The 26,077-nt window shown below is 63.8% G+C and overlaps 1 protein-coding gene across 29 annotated transcripts in view; it reads left to right on the top strand.

Moving 5' to 3' along the window:
* Positions 1-26,077, top strand: part of KIF1A (kinesin family member 1A) — a 64,764-nt gene that overhangs the window by 35,752 nt on the left and 2,935 nt on the right. For 9 of the 29 annotated variants that reach the window (XR_014018025.1, XM_081261369.1, XM_081261388.1 and 6 more), the window contains 19 exons: positions 2,483-2,568; positions 3,437-3,575; positions 3,667-3,841; positions 4,786-4,975; positions 5,729-5,847; positions 6,661-6,716; positions 7,239-7,347; positions 8,041-8,107; positions 8,201-8,285; positions 10,925-11,030; positions 13,184-13,210; positions 20,961-21,075; positions 21,727-21,860; positions 22,657-22,718; positions 23,053-23,198; positions 23,699-23,899; positions 24,288-24,365; positions 24,961-25,085; positions 25,688-25,840. Coding sequence is in view for 28 of the 29 variants with exons in the window: in XM_081261369.1 (XP_081117495.1) it covers positions 2,483-2,568; positions 3,437-3,575; positions 3,667-3,841; positions 4,786-4,975; positions 5,729-5,847; positions 6,661-6,716; positions 7,239-7,347; positions 8,041-8,107; positions 8,201-8,285; positions 10,925-11,030; positions 13,184-13,210; positions 20,961-21,075; positions 21,727-21,860; positions 22,657-22,718; positions 23,053-23,198; positions 23,699-23,899; positions 24,288-24,365; positions 24,961-25,085; positions 25,688-25,840 (2,173 nt within the window). In the remaining variant the exon portion in view is untranslated. The remainder of the gene's footprint in view (positions 1-2,482; positions 2,569-3,436; positions 3,576-3,666; positions 3,842-4,785; positions 4,976-5,728; positions 5,848-6,660; positions 6,717-7,238; positions 7,348-8,040; positions 8,108-8,200; positions 8,286-10,924; positions 11,031-13,183; positions 13,211-20,960; positions 21,076-21,726; positions 21,861-22,656; positions 22,719-23,052; positions 23,199-23,698; positions 23,900-24,287; positions 24,366-24,960; positions 25,086-25,687; positions 25,841-26,077) is intronic. The other 20 variants (XM_081261379.1, XM_081261372.1, XM_081261376.1 and 17 more) reach the window with 7 other exon arrangements.

Below are 26,077 nucleotides of genomic sequence, written 5' to 3'. Positions count from 1 at the left end.
GCTCACCTCCCCAGGTGCTCATCTCCCCAAATGCTCATCTCCCCAGGTGCTCACCTCCCCAGGTGCTCATCTCCCCAAATGCTCATCTCCCCAGGTGCTCACCTCCCCAGGTGCTCATCTCCCCAAATGCTCATCTCCCCAGGTGCTCACCTCCCCAAATGCTCATCTCCCCAAATGCTCATCTCCCCAGGTGCTCACCTCCCCAGGTGCTCATCTCCCCAGGTGCTCACCTCCCCAGGTGCTCATCTCCCCAAATGCTCATCTCCCCAGGTGCTCATCTCCCCAGGTGCTCACCTCCCCAGGTGCTCATCTCCCCAAATGCTCATCTCCCCAGGTGCTCATTTCTCCAAATGCTCACCTCCTTCAGTGCTTACCTCCCCAGATGCTCATCTCCCCAGGTGCTCACTTCCCCAGATGCTCACCTCCTTCAGTGCTTACCTCTCCAGATGCTCATCTCCCCAGGTGCTCACCTCCCCAGGTGCTCACCTCCCCAGGTGCTCACCTCCCCAGGTGCTCATCTCCCCAGGTGCTCACCTCCCCAGGTGCTCATCTCCCCAGGTGCTCATCTCCCCAAATGCTCATTTCCACTTGATCCTCATCTCCCCAAATGCTCATCTACCCTAGGTGCTCATCTCCCCAGGTGTTTACCTCCCTGGGTGCTCAACTCTCCGGATGCTCACTTCCCTAGTTGCTCACCTCTCTGGGTGCTCATCTCTCCAGGTGTTTACCTCCTCAGGTGCTTTTCTCCCCAGGTGCTCAGTTCCCCCAGGTGCTCACCCCCCAGGTACTCACCTCTGCCAGATGCTCACCTTCCCAGGTGCTCTCCCACCCAGGTCTCCTAGGTGCTCAGTTCCCCCAGGTGCTCACCCCCCAGGTACTCACCTCTGCCAGATGCTCACCTTCCCAGGTGCTCAGTTCCCCCAGGTGCTCACCTCCCAGGTACTCGCCTCTGCCAGGTGCTCACCTTCCCAGGTGCTCAGTTCCCCCAGGTGCTCACCTCCCAGGTACTCGCCTCTGCCAGGTGCTCACCTTCCCAGGTGCTCTCCCACCCAGGTCTCCTAGGTGCTCAGTTCCCCCAGGTGCTCACCTCCCCAGGTGCTCATATCCTTTGCCCTCGGAAGTTTCAACGGCACTCAGATGTCTCCTGGCCCTATGTCTCTCCCGCCTTGTGTGTTAACGTGACTGATGATCTAGGCCTATCAGCAGTGAAATCTAGTAGCATCAATGCCCCCCAGTACCTCTTACCAGCCCAGGTCCCCCACTATTGTTACACAAAGGCAAGGTGCTCACGGTGACCCACGGTACTGAAACTTCAGGACCCAGGGGGCAAGCCTGGAGTGCAGGGAGGGGCCAGAAAACAGGTCCCCCTCCTGCCAGGCCCCTCTGTAGGAAAGTGCCCTGTTGGCACCACCCCCTGGCTCAGGGATGCTGGAGTGTCCAGGGCCACCCGCTGCCCCGTAGAAGCTGCTCCCATCCCCCCAGGCCTCCATCCGCCCGTCTGCCCCACTAGTTCCTGTCCTTACTGAGCACAGCCATGCCGGCTACTTCCTGCCTCTGTCACCTGCTGAGATGGGGCCATACCAGAGGCCCTGGGGCTGGCCCACTCAGTGGGGGGCCACTGTTGTCCTGCCTGCCCTTGGTGGGAGGGGTCCTCGTGGAAGTTGGTGAAGGACCTGAGCCCGGAGCTTCATCTCTGAGAGAAGGGTCACTTCTGGGCCATCACCCTTCACCTGTGGGCTTCCCCACTTCTCGGACAAGGAAAGAGTGTGAGGAAGGTGAGGGTGCCTTGGGCCCAGGTCTGTCTCCAGGTCACACTCAAGAAACGAGGCTGAAACAGGGTCCTGACCTGTGCAGAAGGCCCTGCCACGGGCTCACTGTATTTTGAGTGATGCCTGATATTGGCTTATGTGCGGCTGCGGGCACTGATGAAGGCAGGTTCCTGACGTGGCGGGCACAGAAGTCACCTGGGCCCCACCCCCTGCAGCCATGGCAAAGGTCAGCCTATCTGCTGAGCCCCACTGTGCCCTGGCCATGGCAGAACAGAGCTGTGCGGCTTGGGGCCAGCGATGGAGAGGAGGGCACCATGATCGTCCCCTGGGCCTGAACTGGACTGAGGGAGGTTATGGGGCCTGGGGCAGTCAGCTGCCTTGAGGTCTGGAGGCCATCAGAAGCCAGGTCAGGGTTTTGGGAATTGGGTGGGGCCTCTGAGGGTCCAGATGGCTTGCAGGAGTGGTGGCATGATTCTACCTGGCGTCTGGGTGGGGCCATGGTTAGGTTTTGACAATGTCATTTGTGGTGAAAGGACACAGCCACATGTGGGATTCTGGGGCAGCTCCTGGTCAGTGTGCCCTGGTTGTTACTGAACTGTGGTTGGTGACGTGGGCTGTCCCTAGAGCAGTGAGTCTGGCCGCAGGCCCTCTGTCTGGCTGTGCCCACCATGGGGACCAGCTGGACCCAGACACCTCCTTGGCTCTTCTTGCAGCTGATGAAGAGGCCCCTGATTACGGCTCTGGTGTCCGCCAGTCAGGAACCGCTAAAATCTCCTTTGACGACCAGCATTTCGAGAAGGTACCGGGCACTGCTCTCCTCACACAGCTGGGGACACCGCCCAACCCCTGGGTCTTCCTGGTGCTCTCCACCCGTCCCCAAGCACCGGCCTGTCCTGTCTCTTGCTTTCTATGACTTGCAGTGCCCCTTCCTGGCTTCTGGCCTTCTTCTGGCCTCTCCTGGGTCTTGTACAGCCGAGCACAGAGTGGGGGTGGGGACGAGCTTCGGGAAGACAGCCCGGTGTCCCTCTCTTGAGTGGCACACTGGGTTTCCCACTGCCCCTCACCTGCCTCCCAACTCTAACCTGAAGAATGAGGGAGGCCCCACAGAAGCCACCACCTCCAGCCTCAGAGAGGGAGCAGACCCAAGGCGCCCTCTTCTGCCCTCTGGAGAGAGAGAGGAGGGGACAGTCCCTTGTGATGACCAGGCTCAGGGCTTTGTCTTTTCCTTAGACATTCTTCTAGCCTGTGCCCACCTGGCTACCTGTCACCAGGAGCCTCACAACTCCGCACCCTGAGCAGGTGCACGTGACCCTACTGCTTCCCCCTCTTAGAGGGGTGTCAGTGCCAGGAATGCCCAGGATCGGGTGGTTACCTGTGTCCTGCCCATGGGAGGGCCCCGGCTGCAAGAGGACGCTTCCTTCCCCATTTCCCAAAGCCCGCCTCCTGTTCTTCCCAAGGGTTAATTGGCTGCAGTCAAGGGTGGCCGCTCACAGCAGGGGGGACAGGCTGTGGCCACGGGTCCAGGTCTGCAGCAGGGGCAGGTCTGGAGCTTGGGTCCCTGCAGGCCCTGGCCCAGGGCTGCACACCCTTCCGTGGGGTGCGACGGGCCGGGATGGCCCACCTGGCCAGCTCCCAGCTCCCCGTCTCTGACTCTGCACCCTGCACAGTTTCAGTCTGAGTCCTGCCCTGGGGTGGGGATGGCTCGCTCGGGGACCTCTCAGGAAGAGCTGCGCATTGTGGAGGGCCAGGGCCAGGGCGCAGATGCAGGGCCCTCGGCTGACGAGGTGAACAACAATACCTGCTCAGGTAGGTCCCCCAGGGGTACCAAGCCTGGCTGCCAGCCCCGCCATGTGGCCGCAGAATAGCCTGGAGACACTGTTGCTCCCCCGACTCCCAGCAGCAGTGCCCCCAGAAGGTCTCCTGCTGGACAGCCCTGAGAAAGCCGTCCTGGATGGGCCCCTGGACGCTGCCCTGGACCACCTCCGCCTGGGCAGCACCTTCACCTTCCGTGTGACTGTCCTACAGGCCTCCAGCATCTCTGCCGAATATGCAGACATCTTCTGCCAGTTTAAGTGAGCCCTGCCCTCTGCCCCCAGGCTGCCCAGCCCTCTGCCCCCCACCCAGGCTGCCCAGCCCTCTGTCCCCAGACTGCCCCACCCTCTGTCTCCAGGCTGCCCTGCCCTCTGCCCCCAGGCTGCCCAGCCCCCTGCCCCCCACCCAGGCTGCCCAGCCCTCTGTCCCCTAGGCTGCCCCGCCCTCTGTCTCCAGGCTGCCCTGCCCTCTGTCCCCAGACTGCCCTGCCCTCTGTCCCCAGGCTGCCCTGCCCTCTGTCCCCAGGCTGCCCTGCCCTCTGTCCTCAGACTGCCCTGCCCTCTGTCCCCAGGCTGCCCTGCCCTCTGCCCCCCACCCAGGCTGCCCAGCCCTCTGTCCCCTAGGCTGCCCCGCCCTCTGTCTCCAGGCTGCCCTGCCCTCTGTCCCCAGACTGCCCTGCCCTCTGTCCCCAGACTGCCCTGCCCTCTGTCCCCAGGCTGCCCTGCCCTCTGCCCCCCCCAGGCTGCCCTGCCCTCTGCCCCCCCAGGTTGCCCTCTGCCCCCCCAGGCTGCCCTGCCCTCTGCCCCCCCCAGGCTGCCCTGCCCTCTGCCCCCCCAGGTTGCCCTGACCTCTGTCCCCAGGCTGCCCTGCCCTCTGCCCCCCCCAGGCTGCCCTGCCCTCTGCCCCCCCAGGCTGCCCTGCCCTCTGTCCCCAGGCTGCCCTGCCCTCTGCCCCCAGGCTGCCCTGCCCTCTGCCCCCCCAGGCTGCCCTGCCCACTGTCCCCAGGCTGCCCTGCCCTCTGCCCCCAGGCTGCCCCACTCTCTGTCCCTGAACTGTCAGGAGAGGTACTCTGAGGAGGCTGTCAGTCTGGGGCATAGAGTCAGACACAGGTTTGGGGGGTGTGAAGGCCAGGACATGTGACCTGCAGTGAGGCCTGTGGTCCCTGCCCCACGTCCCCCCACCAAGTACATCCTCCCACCTGCAGCTTCATCCACCGCCATGATGAGGCCTTCTCCACGGAGCCCCTGAAGAACACGGGCAGGGGCCCCCCCCTCGGTTTCTACCACGTCCAGAACGTACGTCTGAGCCCTCTGCCCTCACCTGCTTGCCCCCGGTCTGCTCTGAACGGCTTGAGCGGGACGCTGCCTGACAGGAGCATGGGCCACCAGTGCCATGTGGGGGGTGGGCCTACTCAGGGCAGCAGGCTGTGTGTCCCCAAAGGGCAGACATGGCACAGAGGGTCGAGTGAGGTCCTGGCTGGGTTTGTCCGAGGGCACCCTGGGTGCAGGGACAGGGTGGAGGCTGGGCCTGAGCAGGGCCAGAGGGTGCCTGAGCACCGTCCTGAGAGGCCCCGGGAGTCCAGCAAGGCTGAGAGGTGGGGAGGAAAGTGCTGGCCTGGTGACAGTGAGAGCGGGGTCTAAGGACAGACGGAGGAGTGCTCACCGGCTGGCCGCTGTGACGTGGCTCTGAGCAGCGAGCCTGGCTCTGGGGCTCCTTCCTGCGTCGGGGTCCAGACCCCAGCCACACTGCACACTGGATGAGGCACACTCTGTGACCTCACTTTCTCGGTCATGTATCTAAACAGCTGCCTTCCACGGCCCTGGGGTCAGGACTCAAGGGCAGGATTTGGGGGGTGCAAGTTCACCCCATAATTTAGTGAGTGGGCAAGGGCAAGGCTAGCAGGAGAGCCCTGGCTCTGGGTCTCCTTCTCCAGCTCCGTGTTCTGAAAGGCAGCCAAGCGATTGGCCCCAGATACCCCGGGGAAGTGGGCTGCCCCTGGTTTCTGGCCTGGGTGTCTCTTGGGAGGAGAGGCCTCATTGCAGGGTCTGCCGGGGAGTGTTGTCCCCCAGAGGGCGAAGGTGGGCTGGTAGTGTCCCTTAGAGCGCTGGGTCTGCCTGGAGACTGAACGCTTTCTGATGTCCCCCCAGATCGCAGTGGAGGTGACCAAGTCCTTCATTGAGTACATCCGGAGCCAGCCCATCGTGTTCGAGGTCTTTGGCCACTACCAGCAGCACCCATTCCCGCCTCTCTGCAAGGATGTGCTCAGGTCAGCTGCCTCCCCAGTCACGGCCTGCACCTCCTTGTCCAGCAGTCTCAGGCTGCAGAGCCCGCCTGCCTCTGAGGTCCCTCCCGCCTGCCGGAGGCCGCTCACCTGGGGCCTCCAGGACTCGGATGGCTCAGCCAGAGCTCTGCGCTTGGTCTGGCTTCTCTTAGAACTGAGCAGGGGCCTCCCGCTGAGCACGGGTAGTGTCGGGGTGCTGGCTGTCCACCCCCTCACCCCATGTAGCCTCCCAGGGGCTCAGAAAGAGACAGCCAGGTCCATCTCAGCTGGGCCCTGGAGTGGGGGTCCCCTCACCCTGGGCCCCAGAGGGTGGGATGGAGCCCTCTGGGCCAGGCTGAGCCCTCCCAGGTACTCAGTGTGAGACAACAGTCATCAGCCTCGGTGCCCAGATCGTCACCAGCTCCATCTCCCCCTCCACAGTGGAGCAGGACCAGAGCTGGGCCGAGGGAAGAGAGGGGCGGTGGCCGGCATTGCCTGGAGCCCTGTCTGCTCTGTAGCCTTCTGGGATCATTTGTCCTGGAGCCTCGGTCCTGGGAACCCCAGAGTTCCACCCTCCTGGTTCTCTGTGGCCTTGTGGGGCCTCTGGGGCAGAGCCTGGAGCCCAGGGTGGGGGGGCCCTGTCTCCCGTCCACACAGGTCCAGGGCAGGAGATCAGGCCTCTCCTCGCCTGGTGGGAGACAGGGAGGCAGGGACAGACTGAGGGTTAGCAGCCGGCCACGGCCAGGCTGCTGGCTCCAGCCAGCGTCCTGCAAGCTCCAGCCTGCCACGTCCCCTCCCCAAGGCTCTCTCTCTCCACAGCCCCCTGAGGCCCTCCCGCAGACACTTCCCCCGGGTCATGCCACTGTCCAAGCCAGGTAGGTGGGACTCGCCTGGTTCACCAGGGCAGGTGCCCGAGCTGTGGGTGCCAACAGGGCCCTCTGCTGGGAGGCGGGGTCTTGTAGGCGGGGTGCTGTGGAGCCTCCCCTCCCCAGGACTGCTGACCCTGCACCGTGTGCCAGCAGGCCTTGCGGTTGGTTCCAGCTCTTGCTCCTTGGCCACTGTCTCCCCGTGGTCTCAGGACAGACATCTGGATCCACAGCTGTTAGGTGAACCAGCCAGGGCTCAGATGGGAACTGATAGAGGAAGGGCCTTTGTGAGGGGTCCACTGGGGGACGAAAGCTATCAGGAGCTGGACACAAGCCAGGGGCTAGTGGGGACTGAGGACAGGGCCTGTTGGGCAACAGGTCCAGTGGACGGTCCAGGCAGCACACAGATGTGTGCTGTGCCAGGTTGGCTGCCGGGCTTTTCTCTTGAGGAGCCACCTTGGTGGACACCCCAGTGTGCCCTCGCCCTGTAGCAGGTCAGGTATCCTTCAGTGTGTGTCCTCCTGTCCCCAGTGCCTGCCACCAAGCTCAGCACGCTGACACGGCCCTGCCCGGGACCCTGCCACTGCAAGTATGACCTGCTGGTCTACTTCGAGATCTGTGAGCTGGAGGCCAACGGGGAGTGAGTACGGCCCCGGGGCCCACGCTGGGGTCAGGGACAGGGCCTCAGGGCCCCCCCGGGGGGGGCAGAGGGAGGGGCCAGGCCTGGAGCCTCTTGGTTCCCACCATCCAGGGGTCCTCTCAGCAGGGTTCAGCAGGTGTCTGGTCTGGGTGGCCTCCTAGGTGCTGGGGAAGGAACAGACACCCCCGCTGAGGGGTGGGGCTGACGGACCATCTGGCGGCTGGGCTGAGCGCCAGGTCCAGGGCCCAGGGCTGGAGTCCGGGCTGGGGCTGGAGGTGGCAGGCCTGGAGGGTTGTCACCCATGATTGGGGGACACTGAAAGGAAGACCTGCAGAGGCACAGGGGAGCCAGGTTCCCAGGCCACAGTGCAGGGGCCGTGGCTGCCTGGTGTGGCTGGTGGCCCAGAAGGGGCCAAGGGTGGGGAGGCCCGAGCTGGCTTGGGCTCTGTGCTACATGCGACGGGACCTCTGCTGCAACTTTACCCGGGCAGTTCAGGGACTGGACACCTCCCTGCCGTGGGCAGGGCTTGGGGGTGATGGTCAAGGAGGTGTGGCCTGGCTTTGGTGCCCAGCTGACCCTGTCCTCTGGCGGGGTGTTTCTGTCTGTGAAGGCAGCTGATGTCTCTCTCTGGGACCAGGGCCATGCCAGGGGCAGGGCTGGGAGGAGCCAGCATCTCACCCTCTTCTCTTCCAGCTACATCCCTGCTGTGGTGGACCACCGTGGCGGCATGCCCTGCATGGGGACCTTCCTCCTCCACCAGGTGTGAAGCCCTGCCTGCCCCCAGAGTGTGCCCAGTCCTCCCTGCCCCCCATGACCCTGGGGGTCTGACTGTCCCCACTCCTGTGCCCCACAGGGCATCCAGAGGCGGATAACTGTGACGCTGCTGCATGAGACGGGCAGCCACATCCGCTGGAAGGAAGTGCGCGAGCTGGTCGTGGGTGAGCAGGACGTGGGGCTGCCTCAGGGCTGGGCTGGCATGCCAGTGTGCTGTGTGGCCTGGCTCTGTCCCGAAACCTCTCTGTGCCTCAGTCCCTAAGCCAAAAAGGAGAGCCTGGGACCTGGGGGGTGATTCCCAAAGTCCTGCTTAATCCGAGTCAGTGTTCTGGGGCTGTTGGCACAAAGTGCCACAGAAATCCCCTGCTCTGGAGGCCAGAAGGCCCAGGTCCAGGTCAGTGGGAAGCCTCACCTGGCGGTGGGTGGCAGGGCCCGTCCTTGGCTGGGGGAGAGCCCCTGCTGCACGGACCTCCACATAGTCCTCCAGGCAGGCAGCTGTCCTCTGACAGGTGACCCCGAGCATGCTGGCCATGGACATCAGGGCCCACCACTGTGGGACCTCTGCACCCACCTGCACACGGGGGGCAGTCTGGCCCCAGGAGGGCTGGAACGCAGCTTGTCTACTTTTGGGGAAACCCAGGCCACCCTGACCACCACCAGAGGGACATCCTGGCGTGGCCCTGCCTCTTGTCTCCACTCTGGCCTGTCAGAGGTTTCCTTTCTCAGCTGTGCGGGATCCGCCGCTCCCTTTTCACTGGGGCACAGACAGGTGTCCATCTCAGCGTGGGGCCAAAGTGAGCCCCACCTCTGCCTTGGGGTGTATGGGCCCCTCTGTCCCGGCCTTTCGATGGCCAGGCAGGGAGGGGGCTCAGGGGCCCTATCCCTGGGTGCACCACGGCTCTTCGTCCTAGAGTCAGGACCCTGGCAGGGAGGCTCCTGGGGCACCAGGAGAGGCTGGTTTTGCAAGCTTTGTGTCTGTTTCACACAGAGAAAGCATGAAGTAGTGCACACACCCTCCCAGGTGGCCAGATCCCAAGAGGGAATCAGTTCAAAGGCAAAGATCCAACACAGCTGGCCTTTGAACCTCGCCACCCCGGGGGCAGATGCCGACACCTGTGCCCACTGTCTGCACCCAGGGGAGGGGGGGTCTGACACAGAGCTGTACCCTCACGGGCCTTGGGGTCTGTGGTTGCCCAGGTCCCTCCAGCTCACCCTGAGCCGACCCCATGATCCATCTTCCTCCCTTTCTTAAAATGTGGACACTGATGTCCCTTATGTGGAAGGGTAGGAAGGAAAGGGGACAGGGGACATCCTGCCCCCTGTGCACAGCCCCCAGTCTAGGATGAGCACTGGGTGCTGCCTCTGGGCTTCCTGAACCAGCAGCCTTGACTGCCAGGTTTCAGTTCTCGAGACTAAAAGGCTCAGGGTCACTCCAGGTAAACTGGACTGACTGGGCTGCACAGAATAACCCCACCAGAGACACAAATGCCTTTTTCTTTGGGGTCGCTTGACGGCTCCTCTGACCTTAAGGGACTGCAGGAAGAGAGAGAGGGCGAGAGCACGTGCTGACCCCTTTTATTGAGGAGAAGCTATTCAAATGAGGCCAGGGGTCAGGTTTCAGGGGGCTGAGTATCTTCATGATGTCCACCGTCAGCAGGTTGACTGACATCTAGGCAGGCCACACGCAATGGCACAGTAAGAAAAGGGAACGCACACAAGGCACTTCCGTGGAAGATTCCATTCTAAACAGGGCAAGGGGTGATATTACAAAGGAACAGGTGAGCGTAGCTTCACACCCATGCACGAGACACCGACCCTCACACCCAAGAAGGGTGGGGAAAGCTCTGCCACATTTCTGTGACTGAGCGCCTCAGCACCCAGCCAGGGAGTGCGACTCAGTCACGTGTGAGGTTGGTCTCCCACACTTGACTGGACATGGGGCTCACAGCCCACTTGCTTTCTGGAGCAGTTGACTGCTGTCCAGGCCCTTGGCCCCCTTCACAGCCTTCCCCCACCCTAGGTCCTTCCTCATAGGCTGGGAGGGGCTCCCCAAAGGGGTGAGGGACAGGAGACATCCTGGGGCAGTGCTGAGCTCTGGGTGGGTGGCTCCTGAGGGCTGGGGAGTATTGGAGGGCTGTTGACTAGGAGCAGGACCCCAGGCCAGGCCCCACCAGTGTCCCTGTCCTGACCAGAGGTGCTCACCAGACTCCCTGCACACGAGAGCTCTGCTGTCCCCAGTGCTGAGGGCCTGTCTGGGACCTGCACCGAGCCCCTCCCTGTCAGAGGCACCCCAAGTCCTGGAGGGCCCTGGCATGAGGAGGGCCCACACCCCCTCTTCCCAGAACCCAGATGCTACAAAGCTTAGGTCAGAGCAGCCAGGCAGGGTGGCCCAGCGTGCAGACATCCTGGCCACGTCCGGGGTGGCGGAGGGGAGAGGCCCGCTCCCTCTCGCTGGTTCACCCTTTCCAGAGCGGACGTCACTAGCCGGGCAGACGGGTGTTAAAGGAAGCAGGACCATCTCTTGGTCAGCTCCTTCCAGCAGGTACAAGGCCGTGCATTCCAGCTGGGCTGGCAGAACCATCAGAAACAGGAACAGAACATGGCGTGCAAGGCACACCTGGAGAAGCAGCTGGCCAGGGCCTCGCCTGCCACCTGCCTGCTGCCCTTTCCACAGCCTGTGGACGGCTGTTCATTAACTGGGCTCCTGTCCTGCACCCGTGTCCTGCACCTCCACCCTACACCCCTGCCCTACACCCCTGCCAGCTTCCTGGGAAGTGACACCTCTCAATGACCTTGCCCACAGGTCGCATCCGAAACACTCCGGAGACTGACGAGTCCCTGATCGACCCCAACATCCTGTCCCTCAACATCCTCTCGTCTGGATATGTCCACCCAGCCCAGGATGACCGGTGAGTCCCTGAGGGGTGGCGGCCAGCACCCAGCCCCATGGCTCTGCTGACCCAGCCACCATGCGTCTGGCCCCAGAGCCTTCCCACCCTACTTTCTGACATCGAGGGGACAGGTGCCCGAGTGGAGGCTGGTGGCCTCCAGGCCTCTCGCCTATTATGCGACCTCCACCCTGGATCATGCCACCGTGACACCTGGCAGAGGGGCCAGCATAGGCTTGGAGTAGGAGCCGGGTCTTGTCCCCAGGAGTTCCGTGGCAGGTGGGGCAGTGGCTGGGACAGTGGGTGGACAAGTAGGTCCTGCTCCCAGGATTCATCCCATGGTGGGCAGTCTAGAGCCTGTTGGGTCCTGGGGATAGGGTCCTGGAGCTGGTGGCCCAGCAGCTCAGGGTGGAGGTGTGCCCACAGGGTTCTGCTTGTCACCTGCTCTTGTCATGCACCCTGGGTGGGTGCAGCCCTGGTGTGAGGGCAGTGGAGGGCCATTCAGGTCTCAGGGACACCTGGCTGGACTGTGGGGTTTGGCAGGGTGGGTGGGATGTGAGGGAGGCGGCATCTGAGGCTGACTGGGGTCAGGGATGTGGAGTCACCCTCCTGATGAGCAGTGTCAGCCAGCATGCTGTCTGAGAGCTGCTTTCCAGAGGTCTGGGGAGGTTTGGTAGGGGCTCCGAGCCCCTGCCAGGCTGTGCCCTGCGCGCTGCACCTGGCCTGACGTCGCCCTTGGAGCCTGGGCTGGGGGCTATTTGTAGGAAGAGCCTCTTAGAGGGGTGGGTGTGCTTGGGGAGGGGGAGGGGCCGCAGCTCTGCCAGGGAAGGCAGGCCGTGGGACAGGGCCCTGCGGGAGAAGTCCCCTGCTCTCCCACTCTCGGGTCCAAACAGTGCTGCCTTTTCAGAGATACCCCAGGGCTAGGCCAGAGACGGGTCACCCCTTGGCACCAGGAGAAATCTGGGTGGCCTCAGGTGAAGCCAGGGCTGGGCAGAGCAGCATCAGAGAGCAGTGGGGACAGTGGACAGGGTGACTGGGTGGAAGCAGAGACCTGGACGTGCAGATGTGGCTTGGACCCTCATTCTTACAGAACTCTCCTCCATCCTGTCCAGGGGGTGGAGAGGGCTGGAGGTCCCTCCTGCAGATGGCACAGGGTGGGCAGGCTGGGAGTCACATCTGGGGGGGGGGGAGGCGGACAGTAGAGTGGTCAGGGCCTGGTTCTCCCTCTGACCTCCGGTTTCCTGTCACCACGAGGGTGGCATGGAAAAGGCCATCTCTCCCCGCGTGGGTGCTGCCCTGTCTCAGTGGACCAGGACCCAGAGGGAAGGGTGGGGGTCCAGAGGGCCTGTCTGCTTGGGTCCTGGAAGCGGACTCATTCCCCCAGCCTGTGACCCTCCCTGACACAGGAGCGCCAGGATTCTTGGGGCAGGACGAGAGGTGGCGGGGGAGATGTGGGTGGGGGTGTCTCCCTCCCCCACACTGTCTCCTTGTGCTGAATTTCCAGGGTCTTCTGTCCTCCTCTGGCCAGCCTGGCTGCTGAGGGGTCCCTTGGGTGGCCGTGGCCCTGGCTAAGCTGAGGGGGATGTCGGAGGTGGCTGCTGGACCTCAGGCAGGCGGGGCTTGGGCCACACAGCGCTCCCTGCTCCTGGGGTCCAGGAACATGTCATTGAAGAGCTTCAGCCATGTTCCCGGGGGCTGAGGAGCTAGGGTGGGCCCAGCCCTGGGTCCCAGGAGGCAGGAAGGCCTGTCCAGGGGGAGTGTAGACTGGCCAGACGCTTCCCCTTGCTTGGCTCCCGCCCTGCTGGTGCTCCCCTGGCACCCCAACCCGAGGAGGGCTCTCCCGGCTGGTGGCCCCGGGCAGGCACAGCCTGTGAGTCCCTCCTCAAGGCCCGCATGGTCAGGGCTTCTTGTGTCTGGATGGCTGAGGATGGACCCCACGATAGTGGGGCAGTCCCAGCCAGGCCCAGGGGCCTCGGGCTGCCCAAGCGCTTGGCCATGGCCTCAGCCTCCACCCACCCCACCCTCCCCGCCGCTCCCAGGACCCATGCTTTGCAGCCGCCTTGGCTCAGAGTGGGCCCACCACCACAGGTGGCTCCCTGCTGCCCTTGCTGCTGCCCCGCTGCTGGCCCGCTCCCCACGACCCTCACTAACCTCTGACTGTTTGTGTTTTGCAGGCAGTTTCTTGATTCGGACATTCCTAGGTATCATCCATGTCCCTGGTTCCTCTCCCCTGCCTCCTTCCCTGACCGCCCACACAACCCTGAACATTTAATTTCCAGCTTTTTGATTCTTATAAACTTGCTCACCATTTCCTCCTGTTTCTCCCTCTTTATTACTTTATTTCCTTGGAATATGGTTCTGTTTTTTTATTTTTTATTTCTGCTACCCACCCCCTGGCTGAGTGCTCCCTGCCCTTCTTAATTGTGGCTGCTTGGTAGCTCCTGCCTCATAGATGCTGGCTGGCCCCTCCACCCTCACAGCCTTGCCCACCCTGTGCTGACACCCCAGCCTGGCCGGAGTGGGCACAGGGGTCTCCTGCATGCAGGCCAGGCTGCCTTGGGCTGCCCCAGCTGCATGGGCCAGCCACTACCTACAAGGGCCATAGCAGGCAGAGCCAAGAACACAGGGTCTGGGGCAGAGGGGACCCAGTCACAGGCAGCTCACATCCCAGCACACTCCACGGCTGCCTGAGCCCCTTGCCTGGCCAAACCTCAGGAGGGCTGCAGGAGGGACGCACTCCAGCCTTCTGCCCTGCCTGTGGCCGGGCCTTCCCTCTTGGAAGTGGCAGGCAGTGAGTCCGTGGAGACCCCTGCGTCCCTGGGCGGGGCTGGCTCCAGGTTCCCCCCAGAGGCCCCGAGGCTGCAGCTCCTGCTCCCTGACTCCAGGCCTTGCCCCTCACTGCTCCAGTGCAGGGGCTCAGGAAGGCCCTAAGATGGCCTCCAAGGTCCTCATCCAGGCTTTATCTAAGGGGAACGCAGGGTGTTCCAAAAGCAGGTCTGCAGAGTCTCACCTTCTGGGCCTATGGGATGGTGGTCAGACCTTCATGGTGGTCATTAGTAGATCAGTTGTTTTGAAGCCATGAACATTTGAGCCTTTACGCTGTACAGCCCAGAAAATACTGGCCGCTCCCTGGACAGAGCCCTAGGGCTGGGCGGGCACAGCCCAAACTTTTGGAGGTTGTCCTTATCAGGTCACGGTGGTGAGCCAGTCAAGATGGGCCTGACTGGGCACCAGGTAACTAGCTGAGGGCAAACTGGCCTGGAAGGGGCCCCCTGGGGCCGTAGGGCTGTGGCCTGCTCCCTGGGGCAGCACAGGGATGCACCTACCTAGGTGAGCGCATCTTTCTAAAGGCTGCTGGGACCTGGAGCTGGGTGAGGCAGACCCTTGCCCAGGGTCAACTACAGAGGTGGCCAAGGAGGGGCACAGCCTGCACAGGCCTGAGCAGGGGCCCTCCTCCCTCGCCCTGGGTCGCCTGGGGCAGGCTTTCTGAAGGAGGCAGCCACTGCTGGTCCTAGAGGGGAGCTGGTCTGGCTCAGAATTATCTGGGGCTGGGAACCCGTCTTCTGTCCAAGCGCTTGGCCGTGGCCTCAGCCTCCTTCCCGCTCCCGGGGAGATCTCTCAGTGTGATCTCACGAGGTCATGCGTCTGCATTTTGTTCAAGTTTGGGTCTGTCCAACATTCAGGTTCCACACCTTCTGTATGTTTGCGGGGTGCTTGGCGGGTGGCAGATAACCCCCGCTGCCCACACCAGGGCCTCCAGGAAGGGTCAGGGTGGAACAGGCCAGCCCTGGCATCTGGACGGAGAGGGATCAAGCCTCCCTCAGCAGCCCAGGCCTCCCGGGGCTCCTGCGCTCTGCTCAGCAAGGGTGGGGGCAGATCAGAGCTCTGCAACTCAGACCGAGCCTCCTCCCAGGGCCCAGTTCTGTGGGCCAGGGAGCCACTGTGGTGGGTAGTGCCGCTGACCTGCAGGTGACGGGTGTGAGGAGGAGCCAGGTCCCCGAGGCCACCAGACTGAGCCCTGATGTTTGTAGGAATGTGACTGAGCGTGGAATATTCTGCAGCTCCAGGTTCCTTCCCGAGGCGAGCAGGACAGCTGCTGGCTCAGGGTGCCCCGGGGCTGGCGGATGTGCGTGGAAAGCCCCGGGCCCTAACCAGCCTCGGGTGAACCTGTTCAGCCCCTGGGAGAGGCCACAGTGAGACGCCGCAGGCCTTGTGCTCGGCCTCCGGGAGGCACACAGGGCCAGGACGAGGGTGGTCCAGACCTAATCCATCGGCGTCCCATCTGTGCACCCTGCCCTGGGCTCCACGTCCTGCCTGCCCTGAGTGGAGGGATCGGAATGGGTGTCCCCGAAGGGCAGCGAGGTCCTCCTCAGGCTGTTCTCCTGAGACCACCATGGGGTGGGCAGCGGCTCGGGCCTCCCCTCCCCTCCCACCAGGCCTGGAAACTGGCTTCTGCCAAGAGGCTCTGCCGACCTCCTGGGGAAAGGCCCAGACATAGGTCCCGTGGAGACCTCAGGGTCCCCTCCTGCCCTTGCTTGCCGTGACCCACGGCATTCGCTGGCTCAGTCATCCATCCCTGGGTCCTGCAGGCCCCACCTCAGGGGCTGCAGGGCTGCATGGGAAGCTGCCTGTCCAGGTTCAAAGCCTGGCCAAGGGGCTCACCCACTCCACCCTCAGCAGATGCTGACCCCGCAGGCCCTGTCCTGGGACGCTGCAGTGTGGGACAGCACCCCTGTGCCCTGATGACCTGATAGAAGGCAGTGCCAGGTCCCTGGTGGGCAGACTGCACTGGGGAGCCAAGGGGACGGAGCACAGGGAGGCACCCGGCCGGGCCCAGCCACTGCCTTGCATTTGGGGTCCCTTCTCCAAGGCAGCAGCCTCTGCTGCCAAGCCCTCAGGCACAGACCCTGGACAGAGTGAATGCTGCCTCCCACGGGTGTGCCCAGGGGTAGGAAGCCACTGCCCCTCTGCCTCCACTGCTGGACAGCAGCCTCCTGTCTGGCGGTTCTGCCATCTCTGACCTGCCCCGTCTACCGGGTATGTGTTTCCTGTCCCGCTTGGCACTCTGCAGAGTATCCAGCTTGTAAGAGGGGCCAGACGTCAGTCCCGAGCCCTCTCCACCCTCGGTGGGCTGGGCATGGTTCACTGGAAACAGGCCGGGACCCGGCAGAGGACATGGCACCTGTTATCTGCAAGTATCGAGCACTGCAGTGAGAACATTGGTCCGCAGTGGGCTGGGAGCGTGTCCAAGGAGGCGGAGCAGGGGACATTTTTGAAGGCAAACTGAAAACCCTGGGCTTCTGGTGGCCAGGGGTGGAGCCTGAGCAGCCTTGGGCCTGGAATTGGCTCCTGACCCAGTGGAGGAGTGAGGACAGGGAAGGGGTTGGGGATGGCCTCACCAGAGGAAGGGACAGGTAAGAGCACTCAGGCCTAGGTGTCCCAGCTGTAGAACAGGCAGATTCGCAGGGTCTCCAGCATGATGGGCACCACAGAGCTGATGGGGAAGCCCTACAGGACAAGCCCGGGTCCTCTGTTTACAAGGACACCCCTCCAGTGTTTCTGCCTCAGTAGGTCAGTGTGCACACCTTTTTACAGTTGAATATGAGGGTTTTAATCCATCCTGTTACTATAATGCAATATCTGAGGCTGGGTAACTTTAGAGGAAAAAGGTTTATTTTGGTTCATGGTTCTGGTCTGCAGTCAAGGGGGTGCTTCTGGTGATGGCCTTCTTACTGGTGGAGTCCCAACGTGGCCCCTCATGTGACAGGAGATAGGAGATACATGTGTGTCTTCTGGAACATTATAAAGCTTCCAGGGGTCAGTCTGGGGCTCTGTCAATGGCCTGATGTAACCCCATCACCCCTGAAGGCCCAGTCTAACCACTGTGGTCAGATTCTTTCTGGGCTCTAACCCCAGAGGGGCTGAGTTTCAACACTCTAACCCTTGGGGGACATTCCCTCTGATCTAGTCTGCTGCAGGGGGTTTGGCCACATTGGAGCTTGGCAGAGTGAGGGCTTCAGGGACGGACACAGGCCCCTTCCTGTGTGTACAGAGGTCCCCTGCGGGTCCTGAGCCCACTCGGGCAGTGGGTGCTCTGTGGCCTCTGAGGCCCTCCCAGACCTGTTCCTGGGGTTTGCTGTGTGGGGGACTGGCCATCTCTCAGCTTCTCTGGGTCTGAGTTTGTTGCCCTGTGATTGAGAGCTGACCCTGGTCCCCATAGGCTGCCTGCACTCTTGGTGTGTCCCCAGGGCCTGCCCCTGGGTCACCCCTGCCCCACCCAAGTCCACCCTCTCTGGCTGCCACTCGGGTCAGGGTGCGCTCTTCCCCTGCAGAAGCTTGGGATCAGCCTTGCCGCTGACCCTCGCTGCTGGTGTCCCAGGGTTTGCTGTCTGGGACTCGGGAGCTGTGGCTGGTGTGGGCTGCAGGCTGGTTGAGAGGCCCTGTGTGCAGTTCCTCCGGAGCAGAGCAGATGGCCTCCGAGGCCCAGGGCCAACCACCAGTTTGGAAGTAACCAGTGGGCAGCATCATGGCTGTGTCCATGTTGGACCTTGGTCCAGCTGACCATCTGGGTACTGGGGGATGGTGCAGTCGTCTGGGAAGACCCAGTCCTGGCTGTGGACATGGTCAGGTAGAGACCCCTCCAAGGCCCACAGCTGTGGAGACCCCGAGTCAGCTCCCCAAGTGTCTGGCTGGCTGCAGTCTGAGCTGCTCGAGGCCCCGAACCTGGACGGGGGGATCCTCCACCCAGGCCCCTGGCAGAGTCCACCCTGTCCCCAGAAGTGGCTCCAGCTGACACTATGAAGCTCATTGCTGTGGTGTGACCTGCTCAGGGTGGAGGGCGAGGGCCCAGGACAAGGCGGGCACAGGGCTCCTAAGGAGCTGGGCAGCTAGGGCAGAGGCCATGCAGAGACTGGCAGCAGAGAAGCTGGCCGGGGAGCTCGGTGCCTCTCAAGGCAGGTGGACCCAGGGTCAGTTGGTTGGGCCCAGCAGGAGACTGGGCTGGTGGCCCATTGGTCTGACCCAGGCACAGAGCGAGGACAGTGGCAGTACGTGTGCTGGAGTCAGCCCTCTTCTTTCCTTGGTCACATACTCGCTTGCTGCATCTGAGGACATCTGGGTGGAGTGGGGACGGTCACTGACCTGTCATACAGATAAGCCAAGGGTAGAGACACGCTGGTGAACTCTGAGGCCACGTGGCCTGGGGTGGCTCTGTGGCACTTGAGGTGGGCAGTTTGCAGGCCCTCATTCTGAGTCAGGCTGTGCTGAATGCCAGCTCTGGCCTGCAGCCTGGCCGCAGAGGGCCCTGACCTCTAGTCCAGCTGGGGACCCCCTGGGCTCTGCTGCAGGGCTGGGGCAGGGCCTCTGCCGGGCCAGGCTGGGGCCGCAGGGGCGGTGAGGCGGCCAAGCAGGGTGACGTCTGACTCTCGCTCTCTCCTGTGTGTGCGTGTGTCTGGTGCCCCTCAGCCTTTCCTTCGGGAATGACACTAGGTACAGCCCACTCTTCTCTTCCTCCCGTGCTTGCTGTCCCCTTGGCCCTGACCACTCCGTTTCTCCTCCATGTCTGCCTGCTCTGTGCCCCCTCCTGGTTTCCCACTGTCCCCATTTCCCCTGGACCTCTCCCTGGCTCTGTGTGCCAACGGCGGCCCTGCCCTGGACCTGACCCTTGAGACTCCTGTGTCCTGCACCCAGGCCAACCGTCCAGGAGACGGGGCAGTGTGGCACGTCGGGCCTGGCGTGTCAGAGCGTGTGCCGCTGCCCGCTGTCTTTCAGTGTGTCTGCACGGGCCCTGCGAGGGTGCTGGTGTGGGAAGGGGCAGCGTGGGTGGCCGTGGGGACTGAGGTGCCCTTCCCCAGATGGGCACCTGGCCTAGGAGGGCTCCCAACTGCAAGCAGAAGTTGCTGGATACAAACTCCGCATCTGAGGCGTCCGAGGGTCACAGCAGGGTGGGACCCCGTGGGGGACACAGAGTCCTGGCCTCCTGGGGCTGCCCTGAGCTGCCCTGGGCAGGGCCTGGGGGCCACTGGCAGACGTGCTACTCATTGTCTCTCCAGATTAGAGAGCAGGGACAGAGCAGAGTCCCTGTCCACTCCTGTGCGACCTCACAAGACGCCGCTGCCACCCGCCTCCTGGTTCCCACTCCAAGCATCCTCCCTGGAGCACTGGTGGAGGGCGAGTCGCCCGTGGGGAGATGGTCCTGGAGGTTTGGGCAAACCGGGCACCGTCCTTCAGGCCAGGGAGGGCCAGGGCAGCTCCTTACTCAGAATGAGGCTGTGATGGCCCAGGCTTCTGCCCCTCCCTCCTCCCCTCCTCCCTCCTCCTGTCCTCCCCTCCTCCCTCCTCCCTATCCCTCCTCTCCTCCCTCCTCCTATCTTCCCCTCCTCCCTCCTCCTGTCCTCCCCTCCTCCCTCCTCCCGTCCTCCCCTCCTCCCTCCTCCCGTCCTCCCCTCCTCCCTCCTCCCTATCCCTCCTCTCCTCCCTCCTCCTATCTTCCTATCCTCCCTCCTCCTGTCCTCCCCTCCTCCCTCCTCCCGTCCTCCCCTCCTCCCTCCTCCCGTCCTCCCTCCTCCCGTCCTCCCCTCCTCCCTCCTCCTGTCCTCCCCTCCTCCCTCCTCCCTATCCCTCCTCTCCTCCCTCCTCCTATCTTCCTATCCTCCCTCCTCCTGTCCTCCCCTCCTCCCTCCTCCCGTCCTCCCCTCCTCCCTCCTCCCGTCCTACCCTCCTCCCTCCTCCCCCCTCCCGTCCTCCCCTCCTCCCGTCCTCCCCTCCTCCCGTCCTCCCCTCCTCCCTCCTCCCGTCCTCCCCTCCTCCCTATCCCTCCTCTCCTCCCTCCTCCTATCTTCCTATCCTCCCTCCTCCTGTCCTCCCCTCCTCCCTCCTCCCGTCCTCCCCTCCTCCCTCCTCCCGTCCTCCCCTCCTCCCTCCTCCTGTCCTCCCCTCCTCCCTCCTCCCTATCCCTCCTCTCCTCCCTCCTCCTATCTTCCTATCCTCCCTCCTCCTGTCCTCCCCTCCTCCCTCCTCCCGTCCTCCCCTCCTCCCTCCTCCTGTCCTCCCCTCCTCCCTCCTCCCGTCCTCCCCTCCTCCCTCCTCCCGTCCTCCCCTCCTCCCTCCTACTGTCCTTCCTTCCTCCCTCCTCCCGTCCTCCCCTCCTCCCTCCTCCCGTCCTCCCCTCCTCCCTCCTCCCGTCCTCCCCTCCTCCCTCCTCCTGTCCTCCCCTCCTCCCTCCTCCCGTCCTCCCCTCCTCCCTCCTCCCCAGCCCTCCCCTCCTCCCCGTCCTTTCTGGCTCACCATCTAGCTCCCTTCCCACCTCCCTCCTTCTCCTCCCTCCTCCTGTCCTTCCTTCCTCCCTAGCCCTCCCCTCCTCCCTCCTCCCCAGCCCTCCCCTCCTCCCGTCCTTCCCTCTTCTCTCCTCCCGTCCTCCCCTCCTCCCTCCTCCTGTCCTCCCCTCCTCCCTCCTCCCGTCCTCCCATCCTCCCTCCTCCTGTCCTCCCCTCCTCCCTCCTCCCGTCCTCCCCTCCTCCCTCCTCCCCAGCCCTCCCCTCCTCCCCTGTCCTTTCTGGCTCACCATCTAGCTCCCTTCCCACCTCCCTCCTTCTCCTCCCTCCTCCTGTCCTTCCTTCCTCCCTAGCCCTCCCCTCCTCCCTCCTCCCCAGCCCTCCCCTCCTCCCCGTCCTTTCTGGCTCACCATCTAGCTCCCTTCCCACCTCCCTTCTCCCCCCTCCTCTCATTCACTCGCTTGGAGCTGAGGGGACCAGGGATGGCCACACAGGAGCTGCTGCTCAGCCTCTGACTTGAGTAAGGAGGGCCTGTCCCCCCGCCATTGCTGCCCGGGCTCCCGGACCTCTGACTGCAGCGGCTCTCCCTGCCCTTGCTGCACCTGTCTGTCTGCATGTCTGCACCCCACCAGGAACCCCCTGCACCATTATGTGTGGCTTTTCTTCTGCTTCCTTCCAGGACCTTCTACCAGTTTGAGGCCGCCTGGGACAGCTCCATGCACAACTCCCTCCTGCTGAACCGCGTCACGCCCTACAGGGAGAAGATCTACATGACCCTGTCCGCCTACATTGAGGCAAGGGCACTCCCCAAAGCTGGGGTGCAGGCAGGGGGCTCTGGGGGTGCTTGTGAGCCCTGGACAATCCCAGCTGGCCCTGTTCTCGGAGGACAGCCCAAGGCCTGAGTTGAACCCAGGTGCTTTTGATGGCCCTGCTCACAGCTGATCCCCTCCGGTGTCCACGGCGGTGGGTTTTGTCCTTGAGAGGACAGTGCGGTTGTGTTTCAGGGGCTCAAAACCAGGAGTGCCCCACTTGCACTGCCCTGCTGCAGGGTCTGCGGCCAACAGGCCTCTCCTTGACGCCCAGCTGGGGGCTGGGAGTGGGTGCTTCTTGCTGATTCAGTAGGGAGGGGCAGGTATAAATGGGGCTGTCTGTGACCACCTCATGGGTGGTAACAAGGTCGGCTTGAGGACAGTGGAGGCTGTGCCCCGCGGGCACGGGGCACAGGGAAGGTACCCAGGCCCGTCACCTGCTGTGAAGTGACGTCCTGTGGCATTTCAGAGTTAAAACGTGGGTCCAGCCAGGTCTGCTGTGAGGCTCACTGAGGTTCAGGACCAGCCCCACCCAGCAGTGAAGTGGGCAGGCCTGGCTCCCTCCCCCGCTGTGGCTCAGGGCAGGAGCAGATCCTCCCAGGGTCCTTGTGCCCAGTCCGCTGTTGCCCGCTGCAGATGGAGAGCTGCACCCAGCCCGCCGTCATCACCAAGGACTTCTGCATGGTCTTCTACTCCCGCGACGCCAAGCTGCCGGCCTCACGCTCCATCCGAAACCTGTTCGGCAGCGGGAGCCTGAGGGCCGCCGAGGGGTGAGCCTACGGGGGCGGGCAGGGGAGCTGCCTCGTCTGCCACCTGGTGCGGTGAGAGCCACCCTAAATTCTGCAGAATGCCCTGGGTGTCCCCTGTGGTCTGATACTCATGGGACTTGTGTTCAGAAGGTCGCAAGCACCGCACGCTCCCGGCCAACTCCCTGCTGGCCCTGGCCCCCTGGGAGGGACCGGAGAGAACCTGGCCAACCTGGCCAGCAGGTAGCCTGTGCCCTGCGTGGGGTCACCCCTGCACCCCTGCCAGTGCCCTTGCTCCCGGGACCACAGAGTCTGCACTACTGGGACTGCCTGCTAGGCAGGAGGGGCAACAGGCGGGAAGTGGGGCCCTGGACAGGACTTGGAGCAGGACGTGGCCAAGCGGGTCCTCTGGGAGGCTGCAGTGCCCGAGGGCATCGGCTCAGGCAGGACCTTGCTTGCACTCAGCACTTCCTGCGTCCTGGGGGAGGAGGACGAGCCAGGACATCAGGGCAGTGAGAAGGGCCGTGCTCCGCAGGGCTGGGACTGCTGACCCTGCAGGCCTGTGGTCACCTTTGGTGGGTGTTCCCATGGTCTGCTTCATGTACCCAGTGTCCAGGCCCCTGTGGGCATAGCCGGAGCAAGCTTGGGGGTCAGGAAGAAGTCTGGGGTGGAACTGCCTAGGCAGGCTGCAGGTCACAGACCCCAACCGTCAGCACCCGTGACAGGCACCTAGATGACGTGGTCATAGGTACTGAGGGTCAGCTGTCTATCAGCCTGCCTGTCCCCATCCTGGTGACCATACCCCCCCCACACACCATAGCAACCGAGTGACTGGCGTGTACGAGCTCAGCCTGTGCCACGTGGCGGACGCCGGCAGCCCAGGTAGGCCCCCACCCCGCTCTTCTGTGGGCCGAGGCAGGTTCCTGGGATCACTGGGCTGCTGGGTCTCTGCTCCACTTGGGGTGACCTTAGCTCAGCTGGGGTCCCTTACCTGCAAAATGCAAGTGCTCACCCTGAAGCCTCTGGGGTCATTCTCAAATGGAGAGAGTAGGGTGAGCTGGCCCTGCGGCTGCCAGGTCTTAGCCCCAGGGCCTCACTGCTGACCTTGGAAGCTGACCTTGATCCCCGAAGGGAGGGGTTTCAGCGGCTGGGACTCCCTGGTGGGTGGGAGAACCTGGCAGCCCTCTGGAAGGACAGAGTGCCTGTTCTCGGCCAGGGATGCAGCGGCGGCGCCGGCGGGTGCTGGACACCTCGGTGGCCTATGTCCGGGGTGAGGAGAACCTGGCCGGCTGGCGGCCCCGGAGTGACAGTCTGATCCTGGACCATCAGTGGGAGCTGGAGAAGCTGAGCCTCCTGCAGGAGGTGAGCCCTGGGTCCACCCAGGCCAGCGGCACCATGGCCCTGTCCCCAGAGTGAACTACCCGGAGCACCTGCCCCTCGAGCTAACTCAGGAGACGTGGGGTGTTCCGACAGGGATGAGACGCCAGTCCAGGGAGGATGCTGGGTCTGGCGTCTGTTGCTCTGGGCAGGGGCACCACCTCCAAAGCCAGCGTGGGCTGTCCAGTGTGGCATGTCCGTGGGGAGACTGAAGCTCCATGCCCCAGCCAGCCTTCTGTCCTTTCCCAAGGCACCAACACTGTGGCCAGGCCGTGGACAGGGAGGGCAGCCTGGGAGGGGCTGAGTCCCCCAGGCCTTGTGGCCCTGGAGTCTGCCTGCTCAGTTCACGTGGAGGGCCCCCAGCCATGGCCCAGCCAGGGCCAGACCCTCTCGGGCTGACCAGAGAGCCCGCTGCTCAGTGGTGCCACCTGGGCTGGCCTTGCCCCTCACGGGTGCGGCTGCTGAGTCCCGTGTTCCTGCTGAAGGTGGAGAAGACCCGTCACTACCTGCTCCTGCGGGAGAAACTAGAGACCACCCAGCGGCCCGGCCCTGAGGTGCTGTCCCCCGTCTCCAGTGAGGACTGTGAGTCCCGAAGCTCCTCTGGCGCCTCCTCCCCACTGTCGGCCGAGGGCCGACAGTCGCCCCTGGAGGCACCCAGTGAGAGGCAGCGGGAGCTGGCAGTCAAGGTAGGTGGAGCCCGTGGGTGGCACCCAGGCCCATCCCTGGGGCTGGCTCTAGTCAGAGTTCAGGAGCGGGGAGGGTGACAGACCCTGAGCCCCCTCTAGCCGCGCCCATCGCACTCTGGAGCAGGGGAGTCGGCTGGGGGCCTTTTGCTGCCCGGGACCCCAGCAGCCACCTGCCCTCTGGGGAACCCCCGAACTGGTGAAGAGTGCACAGCTCCATGCAGCTGGACCATCTGTGGTGGCATGGACCAGTGGAAGGTCCCCTGCACATTGTGACACTCTCCCTGGCTCACCTGTCCCTGGGGCGGTGTTGGCACCCACCTGACCGGCCGTGCTTGGGCTCGCCCGTCTGCCCACGTGTGGCCTGACAGTGCATGCTCTCTGCCCACAGTGCTTACGTCTGCTCACGCACACGTTCAACAGAGAGTACACCCACAGCCATGTCTGCATCAGTGCCAGCGAGAGCAAGGTGGGCGGGGTCCCAGGGCCACCTGTGGGGCCCTTGTCACCAAGAAGTCCCATCCTGGTCAGGCAAAGTCATGAAGGGCTTTCTGAGGGGCACCTCCTAGCTGAGCAGCAGGCATCCCAGGCCGGCGGTCCTGGGAGGATGGTGTGGTCGAGGGTCCCGTGAGTCCTCCCCACCCCTCCTGGCCCCTGCTGTCTTCCCATCCCTGTGACTGGGGTCCTTCCTCTCAGGATGCTCATCCTGCAGGCTCAGTCCCCTCCCAAGCGAGGCTGGTCTGGTGCCTCACTCCCGCAGCCTCCCAAGGCTGCCCGGCACCAGGTCAGGCGAGGCTTCTGCCTAGCCCACGGCCTTCACCCAGCAGCCTCCTGCTGGCCACATGCCACAGAGCTGTGGAGGGGGCACCTGGAGCTGGCCCCCCACCTGGAACCCACCTAGGTCAGCGCAGATCTGAAGCTCTGGGAGGGGCAGGCAGGGGTGTGAGGGGCTGGGAGAGGGGGGGTCTCCAGGGCAGGGGGCACCTGAGCTGAGGCTGGGGCGAATCGGGAGGTGGATGCAGCCAGAAGGCCCAGAGGCCCTGAGGAGGGCTTCTCTCCCTCAGCTCTCTGAGATGTCCGTCACCCTGCTGCGGGACCCGTCCATGTCGCCTCTGGGAGCAGCCACGCTCACCCCGTCCTCCACCTGCCCCTCTCTGGTTGAAGGTCGCTATGGTGCCCCCGACATGCGGTGAGTGAGCCCCGGGCTCCTGGAGAAGCTTCCGTACCCCAAGCTGGGACTCAGGGGCATAAGGACAGAGAAAGTGGGCAGGGGTGACGGAGGGCCTGGGGTGCCACAGGTGAGGGCAGGGCCTGGTGGAGAGGGCATGGTGGCCTCTCCAGGGGTGCCTGGTGCCCCCTGTGTGGCTTGGCTCCACATGGCCTCCAAGCGCACGTACCAAAGCACATGCACAAGTGAGTCAGAACAGAGCTCAGGAAGTGCTCATGGAGAGAGCCGCCTGGCACAGCCTAGGGACCGTGTGCCCGGGCACCCTGAGCACTGCCAGGCAGCCTGCGGCAAAGCGTCCGGGAGGAGCCCCTGCCCGGCTCACTCCACTGATGGCGGATTCAAGGGAGTTTGACTCCTGTTTGAAACGCCTCTGGGTTCCCAGGTTTTCTTTACCAAAAAAAAGGGAGGGGAGAGGGTCTCGACCCCACACCTCTGAGACAGGCTTCACGCAGCCTGCTGGGCTCCTGGCTCCCGTTGTCACCTTGGTCCCTCTGAGGGGATGGGCCCAGGAGACAGGCGTGGGCCTGGCGAGACAGCAGACAGTCTGTCTCCCTGCTTTCCAGTACCCCGCAGCCCTGCTCCCGGCCAGCCAGCCCAGAGCCGGAGCCAGTGCCAGAGGCAGACTCCAAGAAGCCCGTGTCCCCTGCGCGGGCCACAGAGGCCGATAAGGAGCCCCAGCGCCTGCTGGTCCCCGACATCCAGGAAATCCGAGTCAGGTATGTAGGGCCCCACATGAAGCTGCCCACCAGCAGGCAGTGCTCCTGACCCAAGCACAGGGCAGAGCCAGGGGCCAGGCCTCAGGCACACACCCTCACCCACGTGCAGGACAGTTCTGAACCAGGTCAGGCAGACCCCTTGACCCAGACTGGGGACCACTTTGCTCTAGAGGGGTCACCCCACCCCCGATGGTCCTGGTGCTGCTGTGGGAACATGCAGACGGGGAGCGGGGGTCC

Source organism: Spermophilus citellus, assembly GCF_964194105.1.
Source record: "Spermophilus citellus genome assembly, chromosome: 11".
Taxonomy (NCBI): domain Eukaryota; kingdom Metazoa; phylum Chordata; class Mammalia; order Rodentia; family Sciuridae; genus Spermophilus; species Spermophilus citellus.
The sequence above is the reverse complement of the archived record's forward strand: the minus strand, read 5'-3'. Positions and strand labels throughout refer to the sequence as shown.